Source organism: Bicyclus anynana, chromosome 6 (genome assembly GCF_947172395.1).
Source record: "Bicyclus anynana chromosome 6, ilBicAnyn1.1, whole genome shotgun sequence".
Taxonomy (NCBI): Eukaryota; Metazoa; Arthropoda; class Insecta; order Lepidoptera; family Nymphalidae; genus Bicyclus; species Bicyclus anynana.
Window position 1 is genome coordinate 15,829,443 of NC_069088.1, and position 24,268 is coordinate 15,853,710.

General features: G+C 37.4%; 2 protein-coding genes across 9 annotated transcripts in view; one reads left to right on the forward strand and one right to left on the reverse strand.

The window, feature by feature from the left end:
• LOC112046580 (nose resistant to fluoxetine protein 6) overlaps positions 1–533 on the forward strand; it is a 37,523-nt gene extending 36,990 nt beyond the window's left edge. Inside the window, exon 12 of the mRNA XM_024083278.2 lies at positions 344–533. Coding sequence (XP_023939046.1) covers positions 344–375 — 32 coding nt within the window. The 3' untranslated portion in view covers positions 376–533. The remainder of the gene's footprint in view (positions 1–343) is intronic.
• LOC112046602 (uncharacterized) lies at positions 343–16,471 on the reverse strand. Of its 8 annotated transcripts, none has more exons than XM_024083314.2 (8): positions 16,318–16,471; positions 11,135–11,668; positions 5,558–5,751; positions 4,616–4,772; positions 3,792–3,957; positions 3,235–3,422; positions 2,515–2,697; positions 343–1,689 (listed from the first exon to the last, which is right to left on the reverse strand). In XM_024083314.2, exons 2-8 carry the CDS (start codon positions 11,294–11,296, stop codon positions 1,513–1,515), a joined length of 1,227 nt encoding a protein of 408 aa, XP_023939082.1. In that variant the 5' UTR covers positions 11,297–11,668; positions 16,318–16,471; the 3' UTR covers positions 343–1,512. The 8 variants fall into 8 exon arrangements, with proteins under 8 accessions (XP_023939082.1, XP_023939096.1, XP_023939112.1 ...); XM_024083328.2 differs by having other exon boundaries at positions 16,350–16,445; XM_024083344.2 differs by having other exon boundaries at positions 11,135–11,644; positions 16,318–16,431.
• Between the last annotated feature and the right edge of the window lie 7,797 nt (positions 16,472–24,268).

The window sequence follows — 24,268 nt, forward strand, 5'->3', positions numbered from 1 at the left end:
CACTATATGTATCCTATAGCAAAACTGACAACCTTAAAGACAATTGGGCACTGTAGTTCACTACATTCACAATTTTGTTCAACTCACCATAAATATCACCTTCACAACATTTAAGCAGTATTTGTCATGGATAAATACTGCTCTTTGTCATGGATTAGGCGTCATATGAAATTGGTGTTTTGTCGTGCTTTGATCTCAAATATCTTTGGATATGAATTCCAATTTCACAGCTATTTACTCATGCTTTTATTTTGTTCTTCAGCCCAAGGATCTCGCAAGTTCTAGCGATTTTTAAAGCCTAACAAAATTATCTTATTATATAAAATGTATATTTTTGTTACAGGAAAATCACAAACGAAATTAAAAGACAAATGAGAAAACATAAGATATGACTGAATTATAAATAAATGTGTGAATGGAACATCACGTATAATTAGTTTGTATTGTTTGACTGTTTTGTACGATATTTTATAAGTGTAGGACAAATTGTTTAATGTAAGAAAAATAAATTAAAGAAATACAAATGACGCTAATTTTGGTATTTTTCATTCTGTAATTCACACAACAATATTATTTTTTAACATCAACATTATAATAATACTAAACCTAAGTATAAAACACTATAACAGACAACCCGCTGTTTCTCTCGCTTAGTTCCTCTACCAGTGAAAATACGGGGATTAAATATAGCCCATTTTATTTGGTGAAGGTGCCTTCAAATGCTGAAAGAATTTTAAAATTGGTCGAATACAAGATTATGGAAGTTATCTATCCATCGCAGTAGGTCTAATGACATGACATTTTAAACACTGAGCAATGGGCCACGTGCAGGGGTGGATAACTAACAGACACCATCCCAAAAACAGGCACACGGCATCTTGGCCTGTAGCCATGTGACATGACGATTCTTTTTCTACAATCGCAAACGCTTGGTAAATTAAAAGCCGCATGGGAATGACATTTGCTATTTACAGGTACGTGATCAAGATCTGTCATTCCATATTTTTTAATAGTTTTCGAAGCGTTAGTGTTTGTAGATGTCTTATCACCGTACCGCGTGCCTGGTTTTGGGATCGTGTCTCTGTTGGTTTTTCGACCCTACACGTGGCCTATTGCTCAGTGTTTGAAATGAAAATCAACTTCATTAGACCTATTGATTTAACTTTCTTATCTACTTCACACGTAAACTATTCACACCGACAAAACTCACAGTTAATTCAATAGGTATTTCTGAAAACGAACTTAAAAATTCACAATAGGTCAGAAGACTAATTCACTATCTTTGATGTATGCTAGTTGACTTTTACGAAATTGGTATTCTATGTAACAAAATATGTCATTGGGTGTATATTGGTGGATATTATATAGTACGTAGATGACATTTCTCAATTGACTTGATGTTTATTTTAATAGGTTGATAATAATTAATAGACCAAAATAGTAAATAGGCCTGCTGGTCTCATATTAGTACACTTTATAATATAGTGACCTAAAACTAAATTAAAATTACCGTCAACTGTACGGCTTATTCTGTTGAGTACAATTAAAGCCAGGTCTACACTGACAGACAATCTGGTCATCACTGTCTCTGATGAGCCAGGAGCCGCTGGAGCACGGGCCCTGCGTGTTGAGGATATGGCACGCTCCGTCGAATATCGCCGTGCCTTTGCGCGACGAACATGACGATATCTGAAAAGAGTACAAAATTCTTAATTTATTCCGTTAGTGGCAGACACCGCGCGGTTTCACCTGAGTGGTTCCCGTTCCCGTAGGAATACGGGGATAAAAATATAGCTTATAGCACCCCGGATAATATACACGTAGCTTCCGTGAAAGAACAGTGAAAGAATTTTTCAAATCGATTTCGTAGTGTCAGAGTCTATTCAATGCAAACAAACAAACATACAATCAAATCTTTCCTCTTTATAATATTAGTATAGATTATATATTTTGGTGGCCCGCAACGTGTTGCAATTTTCCAGGACAAAAGTGCCTCTGTTTTAATCTAGGGTATAACCTATCTCCATTAAAATTTTCAGCCAAATTGTTCCGAGAGCCGTGATAGCCCAGTGGATATGATCTCTGCCTCCGATTCCGGAGGTTGTGGGTTCGAATCCAGTCCGGGCATACACCTCCAACTTTTCAGTTGTGTGCATTTTAAGAAATTAAATATCACGTGTCTCAACCGGTGAAGGAAAACATCGTGAGGAAACCTGTATACCAGAAAATTTTCTTAATTCTCTGCATGTGTGTAGTCTGCCAATCCGCATTGGGCCAGCGTGGTGGACTATTGGCCTAACTCCTCTCATTCTGAGAGGAGACTCGAGCTCAGCAGTGAGCCGAATATTAGTTGATAATGATGAAATTGTTTGAGTAATCACGAAGTAAAGGATTAAAAAACATACACACACACGCACACACAAACAAACTTAGGTACACACACAAAAACTTTCGTTTATAAAATAGTGCAGTGTATTAAAAATATTAAAAAAAAATATTTACGAGAATATTTACCTCCTTCCTACCACAGTGCTGATTCTCGCAGACACAAACCCCGTTGTAGCTGAGTCCATCCAACGCTGGTCTTGCATCGAAGTCAAACGCTAGGTGTTCCCCAACTCGGCAGGGCTCAGCCGTGCCTGGTCGATAGCATCGCCGCCTCTCAGGGACGTACAGGCGACCCCTGCCGCATGGTACCTGGAAATGTTAATATGTACTGTCTTATTACGTGTAATCGACCTCGTCCGGGAAAATACTATCGCCTTTGTGTATTTATGTGACAAACCATTACTGCTTTATTCCAGCCTAAAGGCCATGGTTGTAGAATGTAGAACGTCTTTAGGCACTTATGACTGAAATGGGCGTTAGGTAGCGTTAGGTACGTAAGTTGCTCTATTAATTATGGATGGATGTCCATAAACATCGGATATGTAATCTGCTTTTTCTAAATATGTATGTATTCTTATTGTACGGAATCAAAGGCTCAGAGTCAGTCAGCGGGCGTTGGAGCGAGCTATGTTCTCTGTGATCGAATCAGAAATAAGGAAGCTCAAGCTGCTGGAATGATGGCGATTTCGCATCGGAAAGTTGAGTTTTGATCAACCCCTAAATGGATTGACGACATTAAACATGGTTACAAGCAGCTCAGGGCAGGAGCTGTGCTTGGAAGTCATTACAAAGACCTGTGTTCACTGACCTCCAATGGTCGATTTAAAGAGGTTCTGAAGTTCTCACCTTCACACACCGTCCACCTCTCGAAATCATCTCATCTTGAGCACACGGCCCTCTGGTGTAGAGCCTGTAGCATGCGCCGTCTGCTGCTCGCGCGTGGAAGTTCTTACATCTGCACTCGGCTCGGGACCCGTTCCCTGACACTTCAGTGATCGCAAACACGTGGCCCTTGGAACAGGGGCCCAGAGAATCTGGAATATTCCAAAGTCTTTATTAACACAAATCTTGATTACTTTTTAGTTTAATCACTTGTAATTTGTAAATTAATAAGTGGCGACATTTGATTCGATCCGTGGTCGTTGGACTATGATAAATCAAATCACACATAAAGTGCAGTTAATTTTCCATTCGTTTAGTGCTCTTTGTGACAGAGCTCGTCCGGGGAAGTACTGCGTTCATGCTTATTTCAGCTGTTAAATAGTCAAACAAGGTTCATACAAGAACATTTGGAAACAAGTCACCATTTTCCAAGAGTGAATACGACATAGCCCAACCAAGAACTCTCGGGTTTGTTTCTCGCCCTATAGCCGTCGGACATGACATTTCTAGATATACGTTACCTAGTTCATAACAGCCGGCAGTTTCGCTGTGGTACTGTGGCAGTTGCGGGTCACAGCCACAGCGCGCTCCGGGCAGGAACAACTGCCCGCGCTCGCACGGCCCGCGCGAGTAGTGCGCGTAGCACCCGCCGTCTGGCGCCCAGTAGTGAGGACTGTCCGGCACACACTGGAGATTGAGAAATTGACAATTAATGTAAGTATATTGCGGTAGGTTTTTTGTTTAATGAAAGATAGGATAACTAAGCCTGTTGGAAAGCATTAATGCGGTCGAAGTTGGAGCGCGTTTGCCTATAAGATTTCACTCTTGCTTCAAAGGTGTTTCAATTGTAAGTGTCAGAAAACAAACGCCGGAAGGGCGTCCAAATGTGCGGGTTAAAATTGTGGATGCAAGTCGTTTCGTACGAGTTATCTGGATATCCACAACGTAAAGATGCCACCGTTCGCGGCATCTTACTGTTATGTATTTGATTGCGGTCGTTGTCAGACACAGTATCCCAGACTAAAACAACTGTTCTCGTCGTCCACTTGTAAGAATTTTCCGGCACGCATCTAGTATTATTACGTCACAATTTCATAACTCAACAACACAAAGAACTATACGTCACGTTAAAATATTGGGCGGCCAGTAAAGCAAGGTCTCGTTCGCACACTGCTGCGCTGCTGCTTCAAATACCTATACTCTCTAATAATCTTTATATTCTCTATCTTTTGCGTTAGTCATTATCAGCCTATATTAAGCCGTTGGGCGTTGGGGTATGGCCAACACCTGGCCCACAAAGTAAAGATTTGGGTTAGCGTTTAACAAAAATATGTTCCAAACTAACCGTGCAATAGGCGAGTCCATCACCACCCAGATCCAATATGGCGCCAGGATAGCAGGGCCCCTGAGTGAGGCGGTAGTAGCAGCGACCGTCGGGCGGCCAGTAGAGCAAGGTCTCGTCCGCACACTGCTGCGGCTTTACACACATGCCCTGACGTTCACTGGAATACAAATAAGGCTAACGGATTACTCATGGCGACACCATTACTAGCTTAAATGGCTTTCGCTGGGTATGGGTAAAACCCTATTCTGTGTGTCAACGGTGAAGGTTAGCAAGGTTTGTTTAATAGGTCCTTTGTACGAGCTTGTACAGTCAGCCGGATCACCTAGTCAATACAAATCAAAAAAAATAACAGTGTCTAAATTCTAGTTCTAAATTACCAGCTTTTCACAAAAAGCTTAAGATACGCTTTGGAACAGTGTTCTAAAAATTTATATTTTTGTCTGCCTGTTTATTCTGGCTAAACTCTGAAATAGCTAGACCTATTTTGACAGAACTTTCACTGACTGACTAATAATATTATAAGGAGTAATGTATGATATATTTTAACCGCGTATTCCCGCAGGTACAGGTTTGACTTCTGTGACGGCCTCTGTGGCGTATTGGTATGCGCGGTGGATTTACAAGACGGAGGTCTTGGGTTCGATCTCCGGCTGGGCAGATTGAGATTTTCTTAATTGGTTCAGATCTGACTGGTGGGAGGCTTCCGGTACAATTTCCGTTCTGGTACAATGTCGAGTAGAAACCGAATAGGTGTGTGGATTTTCAACCTCCTCCTAACAAGTTGGCCCGCTTCCATTTTAGATTGCATCATCACGTACCATCAGGTGAGATTGTAGTCAAGGGCTAACTTGTAAAGAATAAAAAAAAGTACGGGGTTAACGCGTGGAATAAGTAGTTTTAAATATATTTAAACGAAATCTTGGCCTCCAGATGCTTACCTACCCTCGCATGTTAAAGGACTCTTCGACCGGCGCGAAGTACTCCCCCGCGCGACATGGGCCCTTCTCGAACAGCTTGTGGCACATCTTGGTGTGGGGCAGCTGCGCCGTGCCCGGGGGGCACTTGCACTCCGCCACCGTCCGCCCGCCCAGCCGCCCGGGACTCAGCTCCTGAGTCTCAGAACATGGGTGGCCTTTCTGAAACAAGTTGGCAATACAAATTAATCTCAAGAAGACCACATCATCATCATTATCAGCCGATGACCATCCACAGCTGTACATATGCCACTTTCATGGACTTCCAAGTACATCGTCTCGAGCCGCCAGCATCTAGCGGCTCCCTCCACCCCGCTTAAGTCTTCGGTCCACCTAGTTGCCCTCTACTAGGTGGACCGAACGACGGAATTATACTACAGCCTTTCTTAATGAAAACTGTTTACCAACAAAGAAATTAGAAATAAAGGTAAAAACTTGGTAGAAAACACATATCATTTCAGAACTTATTTATTTTAAACTATGTATGGTTTGTATAAAAAATATTACATAAAATATTTTAAACATATCTAAATGTTGTAAGCCTTTAAATCAAATTTATTTTCAGTAATTTAAGAACAAGTTATTTATAACTATTATTAATAGGTGTCAAATCCCTCATTTAATTAAATAATTAATTAATTTGTTTGTTGGTAAACAGTACTCATCAAGAAAGGCTGTAGTATAGTATGCAATTTTCGTTTTTCCAATTACGTTTTTTAAGTTGGTCGAATATAACTCTTCAAATACCAAGTGCTACTTAGCTGTTGTCCTTGTAATTTCATTATATATACTATTCTTGTGAATTTTTTCACGTACTACCCATAAACAGCCGTTTAGCCGGTAGAGGGTGGGAACACTTGACTAACAAAAATTTGCTCTTAAAAGCTTAGCTTTCTCTTATTTCACAAACGGATCCCTAAATCGAAATATATTGGTAAAAGACCCCTTATATCTTTTAAAGATCTATCCAACGATCCCCCACGCTATGAAAAAAAGGAGTAAAAAAAAAAAATATCCCTACTTTACATGTAGGGGAGGTAGGTACCCTAAAAAAGTAATTTTCAGTTATTTTATTTTACGACTTTGTACACATTTTTAATGTACAGCTTTCTAGTAATCTCTGCGGTAAACCGCGGACGGACGGACGGACAGACATACGGCGAAACTATTAAGGGTTCCTTGTGGACTACAGAACCCTAAAAAGCACAAATGCTTGACCCATCATACACTACCGTTTAATTCAAATAGGGAAGTAATTATAATATATTTTCATGTAATAGTCTTAATACAAAATTCGTCTACCGGAAATCACGTATACGGTGCATATATACGTGACAAGCGATTCTATTCACTAACTTATATATAATAAAGTTTACAATGACCTAAAACGTTATTTCGACAACTGATTTAATCTGCCATTAAACGGTGCATGATATGAATGAAAACATTTTTATATCCACTGCATTTTCGTGTAGAGAATAGCTTAATCGTGCCAAGGCGTGTTTGGAAACCTCGTAAATTGAAAATAAGGGTTGATGATAGAAGGGTCAAAATAATATATTCACAAATGTATATATAGCTAAAGGCACAGTCTATCTAAAGATATAGAAATCCGATAAAGCTATATAATTAGATGGTTAAGCTTAAACTTAACCATTTTATTCGCCAATTGCCCAAAACAGCGATAATGCAATGTAATTCCCTCAAATGCAAATACCTCAAATGCAAATCCCTCAAATGCAAATCCCTCAAATGCAAATCCCTCAAATGCAAATCCCTCAATTGCAAATCCCTCAAATGCAAAATCCCTCAAATGGAAATCCCTCAAACGCAAATTCCTCAAATGCAAATCCTTCAAATACAAATCCCTGAAATGCATAATGTGCTAATTACCTTCCATTCTAGAACTGATCAACACAATAAACAATATTATCACAGTCATGTGTAATATGAACGGAGTTCCCAGGAATGCAACGTTATCTCGAAATGCAATCTCTTCTACTCGTAGCTACTATGTTGCACAACATAACCCTTGAACTCTAAGCAACCTCTTTATGTGAATAGAAGATACATCACGGAACGTTATCGTTACGACTTATCAAAATTCCTAACCGCATCTGTCGGTCTAACCACAATAAACTCAAAAGCTAGTGCTTTTCAAGCGGCTTTCAATTAATAGATTGATTGCTTTATGAGAAAGGTCATCGATTACCCAGGTTTTTTACACACATCAAGGTTTTGAGTGTAGATTGAATTATCATTGATAATAGTCGGAAATTTTGGAAAAAGACAAGTTAAGGGGCTTTATTCGAAAACGCTGTCTAATACCAACCAAAATATACCTACCTAAAGAAAACAATGCATGATGGGATACTTTTCTTTTGTAGAAATTGAAGAGATTTTCTGTTTCGCCTTAATTCTCCAACATAATAAGTACCTAAATATTCCTACTCTAACCCATAATTCTATGCACACATTGCACTTTTTTTTTAATTCTCTACAAATTATTTTTATAATACATAATTTAATTGGAGTTATTATGACATATTTCATTAAGTCCAAACGGTCGCACATTAATCTCAGTAATGTGAGTATTTTGTATTTTTTTTTATTATGTACAAGTTAGCCCTTGATTACAATGTCACATTCAGTAAGTGATGATGCAATCTAAGATGGAAGCGGGGTAACTTGTTAGGAGGAGGATGAAAATCCACACCCTTTTCTGTTTCTACACGACATCGTACCAGACGCTAAATCGCTTGGCGGTACGTCTTTGTCGGTAGGATGGTAACACGGCCAAAGCCTCCAGACCTGGACCAATTAAGAAAACCTCAATCGACCGAGCTGGGGATCGAATCCAGGTCTCCGTGTTGCTGTTGTTCTTACAGCTTACGAGACGATAGCTTACGATACGTATCGTATCGTAAGTTGTAAGAATACTCGCATACTCAACAATTATTCTACTAACTTGTTCCCTGGACCTTATCTTGAAGGGCGTTAGATCTAATAAAGATATGAACGAGTCATCTCCCAAGTGCAGCGATGAGACGCACTACGTAACTAAGGAAACTGCGTAACTGTATATTAAATTAACATTTCCGTAAGTTGAGTAACTTTACTCTTCCACGTACAGGTAACATTGACAACAGAAAACTTAATATATTTGCTAACGTTATATGGTCATTGAGTTTTTTCATGAGTCTCTCACTCTATGTTTAATGTATCATCATCATTAACAACCCGTATTTGGCTCACTGTTGAGCACAAGTCTCCTCTCAGAACGAGAGAGGTTAGACCTTAGTCCACCACGCTGTCCCGATGCTTGATTGGCAGACTTCACACACACAGAGAATTAAGAAAATTCTCAGGAAACTTATTCATCGAACATAGGACATTGTGAATTTATATTATTAAAAATTTATGTTTAACTATTTATCCAACGTAATCTCTGAATATACTAAATGAATTTTCACACGGTTTCCATAACCTTGCTTATGCTTTACTTGCTTATGTTTGATGCTACCTTTCCTTCATTGAAAGTGGGTGTACAGAAAAACGGTTTATATGCTATTCTAATCCTTACCTTACCTTATCAGCCGATAGACGTCCACTGCTGGACATAGGCCTCTTGCATGGACCTCCAAGCACAACGATCTCGAGCCGCCAGCATCCAGCGGCTCCCTGCAACCCGCTTAATATCCTCGGTCCACCTAGTGGGGGGTCGCCCAACACTGCGCTTTCCGGTGCGGGGTCGCCATTCCAGCACCTTGGGGCCCCAACGTCCATCGGCTCTTCGAACTATGTGGCCCGCCCATTGCCACTTCAGCTTCGCGACTCGCTGAGCTATGTCAGTGACTTTGGTTCGTCTGCGGATCTCCTCATTCCTGATTCGATCACGCAGAGAAACTCCAAGCATAGCTCGCTCCATCGCCCGCTGAGTGACTTTGAGCCTTCTAATAACACCTAAGGCGTGGCACAGGAGCGTGGTGGTTCTGTTCTTCAAAAAAGGTGACAATACCTTACTGAAGAACTACAGACCCATCTCGTTGTTGAGTCATGTCTACAAGTTGTTCTCGAGAGTCATCACGAATCGTCTCGCCCGTAGGTTTGACGACTTCCAGCCTCCCGAACAAGCCGGTTTCCGAGCAGGCTTTAGTACCATAGACCACATTCATACGCTGCGGCAGGTTATACAGAATACCGAAGAGTATAACCAGCCACTTTGCTTAGCGTTTGTGGACTATGAGAAAGCCTTCGATTCGGTGGAAACTTGGGCTGTGCTGAGGTCTTTGCAGAGATGCCAGATCGACTACAGGTACATTCAAGCGTTGAAGTGTTTGTATGAAAGCGCCACCATGTCAGTCCGTATACAGGATCAGACTACGAGGCCAATCCAACTGCAGCGAGGAGTGCGGCAGGGAGATGTGATCTCCCCAAAGCTATTTACCGCTGCATTGGAAGATGTCTTTAAGCTTCTGGACTGGAACGGATTTGGCATCAACATCAATGGTGAGTACATCACTCAACTACGTTTTGCCGATGATGTAGTCATTATGGCAGAGACTCTGGAGGACCTTAGTACCATGCTCAACGACCTCAGCAGGGTTTCTCAACGTGTGGGCCTAAAAATGAACATGAGCAAGACGAAGATCATGACTAATACTCATGTACCGCTCCACCCAGTTATTGTTGAGGACTCTGCGCTCGAAATTGTAGACGAATATATATACCTAGGACACACAGTCCAGTTAGGTAGGTCCAATTTTGAGAAAGAGGTGAATCGCCGAATCCAGCTCGGCTGGGCAGCGTTCGGGAAACTCCGCGACATCTTTTCGTCCGAAATTCCTCAGTGCTTGAAGACGAAAGTCTTCGATCAGTGCGTGTTGCCAGTGATGACATACGGATCCGAGACTTGGTCGCTGACTATTCTAATCACATACGGACAAATGTTTTTTTAATTATTATTATACCTATTGCTCATTTTAAATTATTATTATACCTATTGCTCATTAGTTAAAGTACCTATCACACAAACGTGTCAAGATATTAAAAGCTTATAAAAATGCGCTGATAATGCGTGCGAACGGCCCGTTAACAACGTGCGAGCTATAGTGACATAACCGACAATTACATTCGTAAACAACAACTATTGCATCGCATCAGACAATGAGTTATGACACTCTTTAAGTGCAGTGGGTCAGTGAGTGAGTGAGTGAAGCGTGTCACGAACCATCGGTCACGGTCCTCGCCCAACACGGACCGGTCTTCACAGTTTTTTAAACAACCATTGTTGGCTAACAGCACAAAATATGATACACCTAATTCTAATTCACTAACTTTGACGTATGTCAAAGTAATTGAGTTTCTATATGAGACAACTGTCATCCGGTGGTTCCTGACAACCCTTCGTGGTTGGGAAGCTGGAAGAACATTCAGCTTTATAATCAACAGCCACATTACGATAACTTTACGAGTATTCAAAATATCTATTTATGAAAAGTTTTTACATCTACCTAATCTATGGTAGATATGTTATATAACCAACCTTGTATATGGTATAGCATTTTCCATCCGAAGGCCAGTACAGCATCAGCCAACCTCGAGGATGAGATGCGCAGGGATTCCTCTTGACATCAGCCCAGGGTGGTGGCAGTACTGCAGCATGACTTCCACAGAGCAGAACTGTCATCCATATCCATACCGCCATTTTCGAAGTTGACTTTTTAAGATCACAATTTTCATTTACATTTTTGTCTCAGAGTCACTTTTCATTTCATAATAATAGTCAAAGTCACACAACTTCTATGCATTTTATTTATACCAAATATTTTAATATTAGATATAATTTTTGCATTACTTTTAAACCGAATGTCTTATAAATAGTCTATGTTCAATCCTTAATAAATTAATTTATTAAACTGCACTGCTTCGTTTATTTTATTGCAATTATTTTTCATGATTTATTTAACTTTATTATTGTTTATTTTATTCTTTATCGTTTCTACGATTCACTTTGGTTCACAACTCACTCTGATTAAAAAGGTTCCTCCATCTACTGCGTTTTTAAATTACTTAATATCTGCAAAAAAATCCCACTATTCCAACAATTTCGGTAGAATAACAAGAGTTTCTGGCCTAGTACATACTGATGTATGATGATGATGTTGGTATTCTGTGCTGCTGCTGCGGTATCTGCTTATTCCTTAATTCCAACTTAAATTATTAAATGTGGAGTTATTATAAGAAACTCATGTAGGTATGTAAGCGATAAGAAACATGGTTCAGATTCAGATGGAACTTCAGGTAATCCATGTAAAGGAATCGAAATCAATGATTTTACAGGTTAAGTACCTATCTATATATAATTACAATACTCATTTGATTTTGAAACACTGCCTAGTTTCTACGCCTAGTATAAGTTTGTAACATTGGAACACTAAAACTTGGTGCTACGTCTACCGGTAACGAGCCACAGCCAAAGTATACCACTAGATCAAACCTATCGTAATGTAAAAAAATAACTTAGGAAAGGAACACAGATTATAAAATACTCACAGTTGGTAAAAGTTTATGGTAGGTTTAAAGAGTTACACCTCATGATTTTCCCAACTGCGGCTATTTAATAACTAGGCACGCATTCGCAATAGCTTGGCGTGAGCAAATTGCTCTAATCTGCTGTAACGATGTAATGTTACCGTTTGATACCCCGGCCCCCGCGAATGTCGAAACAGATTTCATCTATTAAGCTACGAGTACCAATACAAGTTGTTGCCAAGATTACGTACTAACACGCACTCTACTTTCCATGGGTATTGTATACAGTTAGGATACCAAGGTTATTAAAACCCGTACACCTAGCTTTTTGTCGGCCTCCGTGACGCAGTGGTATGCGCGGTGGATTTACAAGACGGAGGACGGAGGGTTTGATCCCCGGCTGGGCCGATTGAGGTTTTCTCAATAGATCCAGGTCTGACTGGTTACCACCCTACCGACAAAGACGTACCGCCAAGCTATTTAGCGTTCCGGTACGATGTCGTGTTGATACCGAAAGGAGTGTGGATAGTCATCCTCCTCCTAAGTAACAAGTTGCCCGCTTCTATCTTAGATAGCATCATCGCTTACCATCAGGTGAGATTGTAGTCAAGGGCTAACTTGTATGTATTAGTACGATAGCCGAATTACAGCTCAATATTGCCTCCGAAGTCATAATTATCCCTACCTTTAATAGCCAAATATAACCCGAATTTCACAAGGATATTACAAACTGCACACAGCAGTGAGCCAAATATGGGTTGATAATGATGATGAAAATGACTAAGTCTGAATTCATCATTATCAGTGTATTTTAATGGCCCACTATATTGCCAGTCTTCCTTCCTTATAGGACAGGGGATATGAGGTCAGACCTACCACTTTTTAAGGCACACATGTTTAACGTTTTAACGATCACGGAATATCAAGAGGTTTCCAGTCACTAGCCCTTTATTATTATAACTACCCTTGGCTAGAAAACCTTAAAATTTAATATTTAACGGTGTTTTTTAAAGGGCTTGTTAGCCGCGAAGCTAACTGACAACTGATTTCGAAAATAATGTAAATAAAATACGGGTTATATTTTGACGATTGGGGTCTGGATCTTTGAAATATCTACTTTCCAAACAAACCATTACTTACGTATGATATAATAATAGGCTGACAAACTTTCAGTCTTCATAAAATGAAGTAGGTCAGGCTATCACCAACTCACACGGCCATATTTATAGACATTGATTAAGATTTAAACCTCAATTTTCTTCAAGGTAAAGTGAACATTAAGCTGTAATTTTTAGGTTCACTTTACTTTGAAGAAAATATGAATAAATATAGCAGCAAAAAGTAGATGTGTAGGAGTCGTCCGAATTTCATGTTACTAATCAAACTGGTTTCATTTTCCGGTTGAGGTAACTCATTTATCTTATGATGAATATAGATTAGCCATTGTGTACACCTCATTTAGTTGTATTGTTTATAACAATTTAAGTTTAATTCCCAAAGTTTTCGACAAATTCTTATCAGATTGCGTGAAAGAAAACCAGATATACTTAATTAAAAATTACACAACTTTAACCTACTGACTTATAAAGTATTTGTAAAGACTAGATTTATCGATGACGAAAAATATAATATTAATAAGTGTGTAGTAATTTATACCTATGTTGGTTGGCTAAGGTAAAGAAAGCTGCATTTCTTCGTGAATTACACAACTGTTTTTATATTCATCATCATCATTATCAACCCATATTCGGCTAACTGCTGAGCTCGAGTCTCCTCTCAGAATGAGAGGGATTAGGCCAATAGTCCACCACGCTGGCCCAATGCGGATTGGCAGACTTCACACACGTAGAGATTTCAGGTTTGCAGGTATGCAGGTTTCCTCACGATGTTATCCTTCACCGTTTCAGACACGTAATATTTAATTTCTTAAAATGCACACAACTGAAAAGTTGGAGGTGCATGCCCCGACCGGATTCCACACCCTCCAGAATCGGAGGCCGAGGTCATATCACGTATCTATATTATATCGTTTTTATACTCAGACCAATTATAGAAGGACCTGTATCGTACTCATAGTCACGAATAAAATTGTCTGTAATTTTCTGAAGAAAACGAGCTTAGATTTGGTATATATCTTATACTAAACTAGAAGTTTTTGCCCGTTTTTTACACAATTCAATTACACAAAAGGTATTTTTACGGAGCTCTTTAACCGACGAACACGATTAGAACTATTTAACATCGATACTATAGAGACAGTTTTTATAATCGCATTAGATCGTTGATCATATACTTTGACAGAAAAGTAACGTCTAGCGAGGCAGGTCCTATACAATAATTGGTCTGAGTTTTTATATTACAGAAGTTATATTTTTTTTTTAGAGATTGTTCTGAAATATCTGCTTCAGAATAATCTACGCCCCATTTGAATTTGGAATTTTACAATGGGGCATAGATTATGATTTAAGATATCAGGGTAATCTAAGCACAGTGGGCTCAATATTGCAGATAATCAAATAGTTTCATAATAACTTAACAGCAAGGCATGATCGCTTGCTCATATTTTGTTTGCTACTGTTTTTGTTGCTACTCGTAAGCATATGGACTAGCAATTATTATACTCGTAGACTGAGCTTCTATTTGAAAAAGTTCTTTTTAAAACCATAATTCTACGCGGACGAAGTCGCGAGCGTTAGCTGTGCTTATAAGTACTAATAATAAATATAATAAATAAATATACTTAAACAATACACATCACTATCTAGCCCCAAAGTAAGCATATAGAGTAGCTTGTGTTATGGGTACTAAGATAGTTGATATTATAATATTCATATACATTTATATACTACATATAAATACTTATATAATGTATAAATACACACAGACACTGGAAAAAACCCATGCTCATCACACAAATATTTTCCAGTTGTGGGAATCGAACCCACGGTGGATGCAGAAAGCAGGGTCACTACCTCTAAGTCTAAGGGTCTAAGTAACGTTAATATGACCGCAGTATGTCCGCAGTATATGAGTTATTTATAAAGTAAATATAATGCCACTGTTCTGTCTGTTAAATTACCCATGAACGTAATATTTCAAAACAGAAACTAGCTTATTTTAAAACCTGACATCTTTTTGGAAATATTGTATGTAAATCCCTAGTTAAATTCTCGTCTCAGGTTTATTTAGAGATTTATTATTTTTAAAAGACACTCAGGAAACGATGTGTTATACTCTAGATATGTTACGTGCCTATAAAATCACCACAAAAAGTGATCCGAATTTTAGGGATGATGACAGTTTTTAAATTGTATATAAATTAGGCGTATGCTAATAGTAAAGCAATTTTCTAAAAGTAACAGGACATCTGCGATCATTACTTTCGAAGCTACAGGTATATAAAGGGTCAGATTTACAGCACTGCCACGGATCCCTGAAAAACGCCCCCATACATAATGTAACTAATAAATGACGTCGTTGATTCGCTGATCGTTAGATTTGTATAGGCGTTCAAATAAAATTACAAATATCTTTGTTATTTGTGCGTTTATATTTATAGTTCATGTATTGAAAAAGGTCACGTTTAATGTTAGGAAGCCAAAAATGTATGAATTTTAATCTAATTACGATAAGATTTTATAGTCTTATTTATTTTGCAAACCAAACACAAATCCAGTCAATCTTTGTATTTACATACTTATTAATTTGTTTATACCTTATTTACCTGAATGTATCTTAAAAATCAATACATTAAAACCTAGTCATCATCCCGATTTTGTGTTACATACATTTGTGTGTACTTAGTAGGTTTATATAATTTTACAGTTTTTAGGTATTATTTGTTCAAATAACGTTCGTTGTTTGATAGGTAAGCGACTAAATGAAATTAAGACAATTATGCACTTAAGTCCGCCTCAGTTTGATGCCCTAGTGCCCTATCTCTACATATACAATGTCTCTACATAATACATACCAGGTCTAATATAGTAACAAGCGCTCTTTAGAATCAAGTAGATATAAACTGAATGATTTGAAATGGATAAAATTTCACTATTATTTTAAGTAGGTATTATTTTAAGTAGGTATATAGGTAGGTACCTCCTGCATTTTAAAAATGATGATTTCTTAAATTTGTGTGTTTAAAGATAAAATTAATATCGAAATTCCGAGAGCAGCACATAATAATATACCTACTATTTTAGTTACTTGTTATGATCACTACACACGTGAGAGGCGCGTTCACGGGAACGTACGTGCGGGTATCACGTACCACGGCCAAACATTTACTGAGTTGATGAGTTCCGTACACCGGTCACTGTACCGACTACCGTAGTCTATAGGCCGGAGTGCTTTGAGCTTTCGAGAGGAACTCAATAACGCCTTTATTATGTGTCGCTATAGGAACAGCGAAACGGTCTAATTGCAATTCATAAACGTTGTCTCTATACAAATGATTTACATCTTTTCAACTATTGTTACAATTCGTAAACGTGGTCTCCATACAAATAGTTTTTATCGTTTCAATTATTGTTACACCTTATACATGACATTTAACTTGATCATCAAATTATTTTGTAAATTATTTTCCGTCTACATAAATAGGAGTATATTGCCAGAACAAACCTGCTTATTTTTAGAATTTCATGCAAAACTAACCAACCACAAAAGGATCGAAAATTCACTTAAAAAAAAAAATTTTTTGTCAAAATTTCGAAAACTCTTACGTGTAAAATTTTTTTAACCGTTTAAATTTTGTCAGCTGCAGCAATATTGTTGTACGTTTTAAATCGTAACGTTACAATCGTTATTTTTCAATAGATTGATGTGGGCTACCTGTACTTTTTCTTGGAACATCATATTTATAATTTTTTATTTTACAAGTTAATTAGGTACTATTTTTTGTCATTTTATAAGTTATTCACCCGCGTGGTTCCCGTTCCTGTAAAAATGCGGGGATAAAATAAAGCCTATAGCACTCAGGGATAGTGGTAGCTTCCCAACACTGAAATAATTTTTCAAATCGGTTCAGTAGTTTAAAAGACTATTTTTTTAATGCAATTAATCAAATATTTCCTCTTTAAATATTAGTACAGATATCTGTTGAATTTGTGGCTAAAAAATTGGTTTGACTGGGGGTGCACCACGTAAACATACGAGTAGCTCAACACAAAAATATACCTAAATCTATAATTATATAAAACAGTGATATTTTGTTAACTTGTATTATAGATAGGTAGGTTCAGGATGTATTTTCAGTTAGGTCTTTTTTAAACTGCGATGTTATCGCGACACGTAATAGCACCATTCAACAATGTAAACACGGCTTATCGCAATGATGAAATGTTGATTTTGATCATTAGCGCTATAAACCTTAGCATTTTTATTTACCTATTGCTTCCCCTTTACATCACGTTCTTAATACTTTTTTTTTAAAGAAACATTTGTTAACAAACTCAGCTTGTTAACAGAAAACCTAACTTTTTTCAGGATTACCAAAGGCCGGTATACCCCTGATATACTCTAGAGCCAAAAACTACTCTTCCCATTGTTTGCATTTCATAAGACGAGATATTATTAAATTCGTCTCAGTCATGACACTCATAAAATGTAATTATCCACTCATATTAATTCATCAATTTAAACAGTCGGGTTTTTGATTTTTATATTAGTCTAATTAATAATTTATAGTATTCAATTACTCTTCTTAATGAATGAGTAGAATCGATGTAGCTACGTTTATTATGCATGAAATCGCATCACTACCTAATGAAGTTATTCAAAGTTTAAACCGTGATTGCTAATTCTCAACACAATAGATATCGGCCGCAAGCCACAAATCACGTACCGTTAGATCTAAGCATGTAATCAATTGACTTTGAATACAGCCGACGATCACCGTTATCAAAATGATTCTAGTCCGAGAGACCGACGCACAATTTACAAAGTGTAGAACATCTAAGTATTTGTCATAGATAGAATACAGCTAACGCTAAGCCATCATTCGCACTGCAGTTTTTTTAACGGACGTTAAAAAAGCGTTCAAATAGAACAAATGCATTGTGTATCCAAAGTATATGTTCACACGACAGCGTTTTAAAAACACAACGCTTTTTTTGAGCAGTGCTGCATTTTTAATTTTGGACGTTGGAAATAGACCTTAATTTAACTTCATACTATTATAATATATAATTTGAACACTTTCTTAACATCCGGTAAAAAAAACTGTAGTGCGAATGAGGGCTAACGATCAGTATTTTAAATTCGGATTCTAGTCGGTGAGACAGACTGACACAAATGGCCTATGTGTTAAGAACTTCCAATAGATAAGAACAGATAGAGCACGTAAGAAACACGCTTTGCAATGAGCTGCTTTGCGCCCTTCAACGTGAGGCTTAAATGTTTAGCCTTAATGTGCTTGTTCTTCTTCTACCCTACTGCTGCTTTATTTGATGAACGCCAAGGAACAAACGCACCTACAGGACGCTAGAAGGTCAGGACGAGATTGCGATCGCTGGATCAGTCAGGGACGCCGGAGTGGTCAATGCTCATACTCGAAAGCTACTTTTGTTCAGGCCATCAGTGAACCTACTACAACTGAATTGAAACGGTACGATTATAAAGGTTTTTACTAGTAGTTAAGACCAGTACTGTTTAACTAGATTACCTACCTGTGATGGCGACCCCGTCATAGTGACAATTTGACAAGCATACCCTTCAGACGTCAGATCACAATATAGTAATGATGTTTGGCGGCATAAACAAGCATAGTCGAAGTAGGGTGGACGAGCTCTATCACGAAGAGCTCTAATTCTACAAATAAAACGCTCTCCTAAATATAAGGTCAAAAAAAGAATCTGTTCCAGATACCATCTCCTGCACTATTAAGGCCCCACCGCACTGTTACCGTCAGTCGTTGCGCAGTGACGCAAGGGTCTATGCGAGGGTCCCGTTAACGCAAGTTGATCGACCCTGATCGCCTCTCTATAAATCCTATACCGGCAATAAGCGACTACAACTTACGTGACAAAGTTTGTACTACGGTACCTGATATACTGGTAAATAAAATTGCTAAAACACGTTTTGTTTTTGTTAAAAAAATTAACAATAGCCATTTGTATATCTCTTTTTTTTGTAATATACAAAACGTACGATTATATAAAACACGTGTAGAGTTTATCAAATCAATGGGCCTGTCTAACCAGGAGAAAATAACTTTTTTTAAATGGCTTAAAGAGCTAAACTTTTACTTTCGCATGGATAGGGAGGTATACCTGCAGAATTTATTTAAACTGTGTGACGAAAACGCTTGATTCTGGCAAGAGAGTGGATCTTTTCTACTCGTATGTCTTAAAAACTATGATTTTTTTGTAATGAAAAGTATACCCTATGTCCGTCTTCAAGATGCCATCTATTTCTTATTTAGATTGTATTAGCATTCAGAAGTAATAAGCGAACAAACAAGCTCACATTACCTGTATAAAGGGTGCTGGGAAGTATTTCCCATAACTCTGGGTCTGGAGTTATATTCGAAAATTAATTAAAAATGTTCAAGGAACATGTGTTCTAAAATTAATATTTTCAGGTTAAATAATATTTATTTTGTAAATAGATCTTAAAATGTGTACCTTATACGCATTCTTAAAATTATGACGTTGCTAAATACGTATTTTAAAGTGCAAGGATATGAGTAGATAAAGGTGTGTTTTACATGAATAGTCGGAATGATTTGAATGTCTTTGTATGAAAACATAAAAAGTATTTATTTTTTAGTTAAAAAAAATATTAGTTATGCAGTTCGGCTCCTTTTAGTGGACTCGTCAACAAGTTAAAGTTATGGGAAATACTTCCGAGCACCCTGTATCCAATCAATCCATATTAGTATAAATAAAAAGAAAATAAAGATTACATTACAACTTGTAGATATTATACACGTACGTAAGTTAACTTTTATTACTATAGTGTTCCTGCCTTCCCGGTTACATCGTCGGCAAAAAAATGTTTTCCATGGAGAATGCTGTCGCTTGTAACTTATGGGAACGGTTTTTAAAACTTGCTTGACACATCAAGTAACCAGTATAGAGTAGCAATTTTTTTGTGTTTTCTGTACATTGTGTTTTCCATACATATTTATATCTATACTACTTGTTAGTTTTAGTACCTACGAATACGAGATGTAACTATACTATTTCCATTTCTTTATTTTCTCGATGACATATCTAATTTGATAGTGTTGTGACCAAATAAGTAATGATGTCGATCGCATATACAATCTCGTAATTAATGAATAGAACACAAATGCACCACCTAATTATCTAAAACTAATTTGAATATTTTTCCAAAAATCCCTAGGGTGACCAAGTACCTAATATTTTTTTTTTCGGATATTTCAAATCTTTCAAATTTGAAACAGTTTTTTCAATTCTGTAGCTGCTGTAATTAAGATTTTAAATATCTAGTTTTTGTTAAACATTACGAATTAAATTACCAATGTACTATTTTTACAAATAATGTTTTTGTAAAAATAGTAGTCTTCTTTTAGAAGAAGCTTGGAGTGCAAGAATTATTTCCCTTTAAAGGGCCTCTCTGTATGTATATCTGCGTAATTGATTTTTATTAATGCAGTTATTATAATTGACTTGGTATTTACATACTTACCTTCATAAAAGGAGGTATACCCATTTTTAATTTCTTAAAATGCACATAGCTGAAAAGTTGGAGGTGCATGCCTCGGTGACGGTATAATAAAGTTGAAATCCGGTGTAAAGTTGAAATCATGTAAAATCAATTTATTAAATCATGAGAAGCATTAAATGATTTATCAACAACCGGAAGAGGCCCTATAAAATACAAGCAAAGCATTTCAAATACCTCCACGTCTTCCTTGAAATGCATCTCACGCACGTTTCATTTGTGAGTATCCTCGTTAGGAGCTGATTGGAGCTAACGAGCTGTCTGCAGTGAGATGTGTTCCGCGGATCGATGGACAGCAATAGATGCACTATCGCTAGGCGCATTCCTTGGCGGCTTTGCTTTAGCAGACATTTATCCGGAAATGAGAACCTATCTACCCAAGTTACGGTGGTCTTTACAAATCACAGTAGGTAAACAAGATATGTCCACATTATTGTGACAGTATTAGTGCTCTTTGTGACTCTTCTGGAATAGTTATCTACTATAGTCTACTATAGTCATGCTTTTAAGCACATGTGTGTAAAGCAATAGACATCTGGGCAAGCGCTGCCTGACTTAGACCTCATCACTGCTTTCCATCATACGCGATTGTCCAGCGCAAGCTCTGGAGCATGTACGATATGAGAGATACGAGCTCCTACAGCTCTTCCTGATTGAAAAAGTGGCTTAAATTGAAGAAAAGGAAGAAAAAAAGGCCTGATTTAAAGAACTGATGTCCTCAAACAATAAATCCTAATAAACCAATTTCTAATATTGTAACTAACATAGATCAACGTATAGAATAAAATTTCCTCCTGCTGCTGGATCGAAAAAAGAAGTATTTATACTACATAGCCTTTCTTGATGAATACTATTTACCAACACACATCACTAGTCATTTCACACCTAATAATAATTATAATTAACTTGTTCTTAAATTAATGGAAATAAATTTGATTAATAAGCTTAGAACAATTAGATATGGTTAATATATTTTATATAACATTTTATAAACAAACCATACATTATTTAATATAAATAAGTTATGAAATGACATGCGTTTTCTACCTTAATTTCTAATTTATTTGTTGGTAAACAGTACTCATCGAAAAAGGCTGCAGTATAAGTTCAATTATGTCAATAGTAATTACTCGTAACGCGTTGCCAAGGCCGCAGTCTTGGCTATGGGCTTAGGGAAGGAGATTGCAAAAAGTATACAAAACTGAACGCTAAATGGTTCCTAGTCAAAGATCCATCTGAAAAAGGAGTAGAAGTTTAAAAACAGGAAATTATGTAACTAAATTGATAAGTCCTTTAAAATTACCGCAAGGAGATACGTGCTGCGTCGACGATGGATATATTTTGCACGTGACATCGCTCGCATACTTCTGCGATTACTACACCGTTTACTGGAACGCTTCTTCAGAGAATATTAAAATTGTCATACTCGTACCTCAAAAATTAAGCCTTCCGAGTTTGCCTTTGGGTAACGAATTTGGCAGAGGCGTGCACAGAATAATTGACCAGGGTATGCTCTGGAAACGCAGTTTATTTTATGTCAGAATTGGTTTTTTTTACGCTGCTAGTATTTATTGTAAATTTAATAATAACTATAATAATTTTTTACCCGATTTCGTCATCAACCCATATTCGGCTCACTGCTGAGCTCGAGTCTCCTCTCAGAATGAGAGGGGTTAGGCCAATAGTCCACCACGCTGGCCCTTTGCGGATTGGCAGACTTCACACATGCAGAGAATGAAGATAATTTTCTGGTATCCAGGTTTCCTCACGATGTTTTTCTTCACCGATTGAGACACGTGATATTTAATTTCTTAAAATGCACACAACTGAAAAGTTGGAGGTGCATGCCCCGGACCGGATTCGAACCCACACTCTCCGGAATCTGAGACAGAGGTCATATCCACTGGGCTATCACTGCTCTCACCCGATATAATATAATATTATAATTTAATTTCCGACTTCTGTGAAGATGAATAATAATAAGATGAGATTTATCATTTATTATTTGGTACATAAATCATATTATCTTCATTTTAAGTTAAATGTACATAAGTATACCTACTTATTACCTGCAGTAATCTATGTTTATTTTTCGATATTTCGATTATTTATTTAAGAAAGAAATATGAAAATTTTAACCTAATTAAATGAAATAATAACAGGCGGAAGATTATAATATATGACAACAGCTTTACAAAAAGCTACATAACACAAAAAGTCATAAAATATAGCTAGCAAGCAGATTAAATACAGCAACTCATTCATCGCACGTTTTATGCGGATCTTCCGAGGGCAACATTTTATTTACTATCTATTATGTACCGTTACATAATCATAGTAAAGCACCGTAAAGCACTCTGTAGTAAATTACGTAAGTGGCGAGTCAGAATTCATTTAAATTGCAAATCTGCGGCGGTTTGAATGTGATACAATGTTAAACTTGTTTTAATACTGAGTTTGAGTCGCCACAGGTAGGTACCCAGTCCTGGAGTAGCCTATAAGCTATATATATTACACTAGCGAACGCCCGACACTTCGTCCGCGTGGAATTCAGTTTTTTACAAATCCCGCGCGAACAATATATTTTTCCGGGATGAAAAGTAAAGCCTATGTGTTAATCCAGAGTATAATCTAGTTCCATTCTAAATTTCAGCCAATTCGCTTCAGTAGTAGCGGCGTTAAAGAGTAACATACATCCGTACAAACTTCCGCGTTTATAATATTAGTAGGATTTAAGCAATTGCTTAGGGCATCCCATGTAGGCACACCAGTGTGCTTAGTGGCAGTTTTCAATGTTTTCATACTGTGACTATCTCGTAACCGTAAACGCAAATTTGTAAGGAATTTAAACAGTTTTGTAGTAGTGGCACTAGATGGCACTACTAATGGAAGGATGGAAGCGGGCTAACTTGTTAGTTAGGTAAACGAAACAAAAGTTGAAAGACCGGAAGTTGATCCCTTATCTATTTGGAAAAAAACAACAATAGGGTTACGAAAATAGGGGATGATTGATTGTTTACCTACTCCACGGACGACCTATGTAGCTCGTGGTTTACTTAATGAATGTAAGACCACGCATAACTTTTACAGAATACCCAGGCCACTCTAATCTCAGTTACACTTTAACTATAAAATCATATATTTAAAGTTGTAGGTGTAATAAGATTTACAATATTATTTAGACCGTAAACTTGATGTAGTAGGTACCTGCCTACTTCGTTAGCAAATTGTCGTAAAATGTGGAATGTGTTCAAACGAGATGTTATCTTCGCTTCGTTAAAATGTTACATAAGTTGTTACAATTCAATGTTACGAGCTATTAATTTCTATGCCAACGGTGGTATATGCGTGACCAACTTTGTAATTTGTATTACTGGTATAACAGTAGGTAAACACAACGGCAAGTAAGTGTTATATACTTCATCCGCGTGGAATTTAGTTTTTCAAAAATCCC